The following is a 1,084-nucleotide window of genomic DNA, read 5'->3' as shown; positions in this document are numbered from 1 at the left end:
CCCTGCTCCTTGGTACCTGGTGGCAATGAGCGGGGCAGTACGGGCTGGCCTGCTCAGGGCCTCTCGAGTCTGGGGGAGAGAGCAGTAGAGGAGCAACTCCTTCTCCGTCAGCAGGGCCAGGGTTGGAGCCGTACCCCCACTGGGCAGCTGCAAGCAAAACGATAATGAGGAGGGATGGAAGGAAAAGAGGTCAAAGGGCCAGAAGGACATGGGGTGACAAGGGGTGACAGCAAGCACCTGTTCTGTCAGCCAGCCAATCTGCTTGATGTCCTGGTTCCCAGCTGTACCTGTGGCTGTCAGCAGTGCCAGCAGCTCATCCTTGACCCAAGGTATGAAAGTGCTGATCTGGGCTTGGATGGCACCTGCCCATGACCTTGCACTGGCCTCATCCTTGGCCCTCAAGAAGAGGGTGTCCTGGCCATCTGCTGCCCAGATTTCCAGATACCTGAAGGCACATGGGATTAAAAAATAGGACATGTCACTGGTCAGCATCTGATCCAGGAAACCCACCCACTGCCAAACTGGAAGAAACCACACAGGGTGTCCATGAGAAATAAGGACTGAGTTTGTAGATACATTGCCAGCCATAGGTGTTAGACCCTCGCAGGATCTAGGGACAAAAAAGCGACAACATACACATATATACACAGATTTCTAGATTCCCACTCAAACACGTGCCAAGAGCCACAGCCATGGCCAATACCCTTTTCTCCTGGCTTCTATGAAAGGTTCCTGCTGAGTTAGCTTTCCAGGCCTCCCTGTTGCCTAGAATCTAAGGCATTCATCTACTAATAGGGAAAATATATTAAGAATCTTAGAAGACCAAGTTTACTTATATAACAAAGAACTGGGCCAAGTAGTACACATCTGTAATCAAATCAGGCTGAGGCAGGCTAGAACGGACTAAAGGGGGGCTGGAGAGATGGCTCAGAGGTTAAGAGCACTGACTGCTCTTCCAGAGGTCCTGAGTTCAATTCCCAGCAACCGCATAGTGGCTCACAACCATCTGTAATGAGATCTGGTGCCCTCTTCTGGCCAGCAAGCATACAGACAGACGGAACACTGTATACATAAATAAATTCTT

The 1,084-nt window shown here is 50.7% G+C and overlaps 1 protein-coding gene across 1 annotated transcript; it reads right to left on the bottom strand.

Annotated features, from left to right (window-relative positions):
• Positions 1-6: 6 nt before the first annotated feature.
• On the bottom strand, positions 7-680 carry LOC126496591 (alpha-1-syntrophin-like; the record flags this gene model as incomplete). The annotated part of the gene is made up of 2 exons (XM_050134058.1): positions 238-680; positions 7-147 (listed from the first exon to the last, which is right to left on the bottom strand). Coding segments are annotated over exons 1-2 (492 nt in total), but the record flags the coding sequence as incomplete, so codon positions are not given.
• Positions 681-1,084: the final 404 nt, after the last annotated feature.

Source organism: Alexandromys fortis, unplaced genomic scaffold (assembly GCF_014885135.2).
Source record: "Alexandromys fortis isolate MF-2015 unplaced genomic scaffold, M_Fortis_MF-2015_v1.1 scaffold_10035, whole genome shotgun sequence".
Lineage (NCBI taxonomy): Eukaryota > Metazoa > Chordata > Mammalia > Rodentia > Cricetidae > Alexandromys > Alexandromys fortis.
The sequence above is the reverse complement of the archived record's forward strand: the minus strand, read 5'-3'. Positions and strand labels throughout refer to the sequence as shown.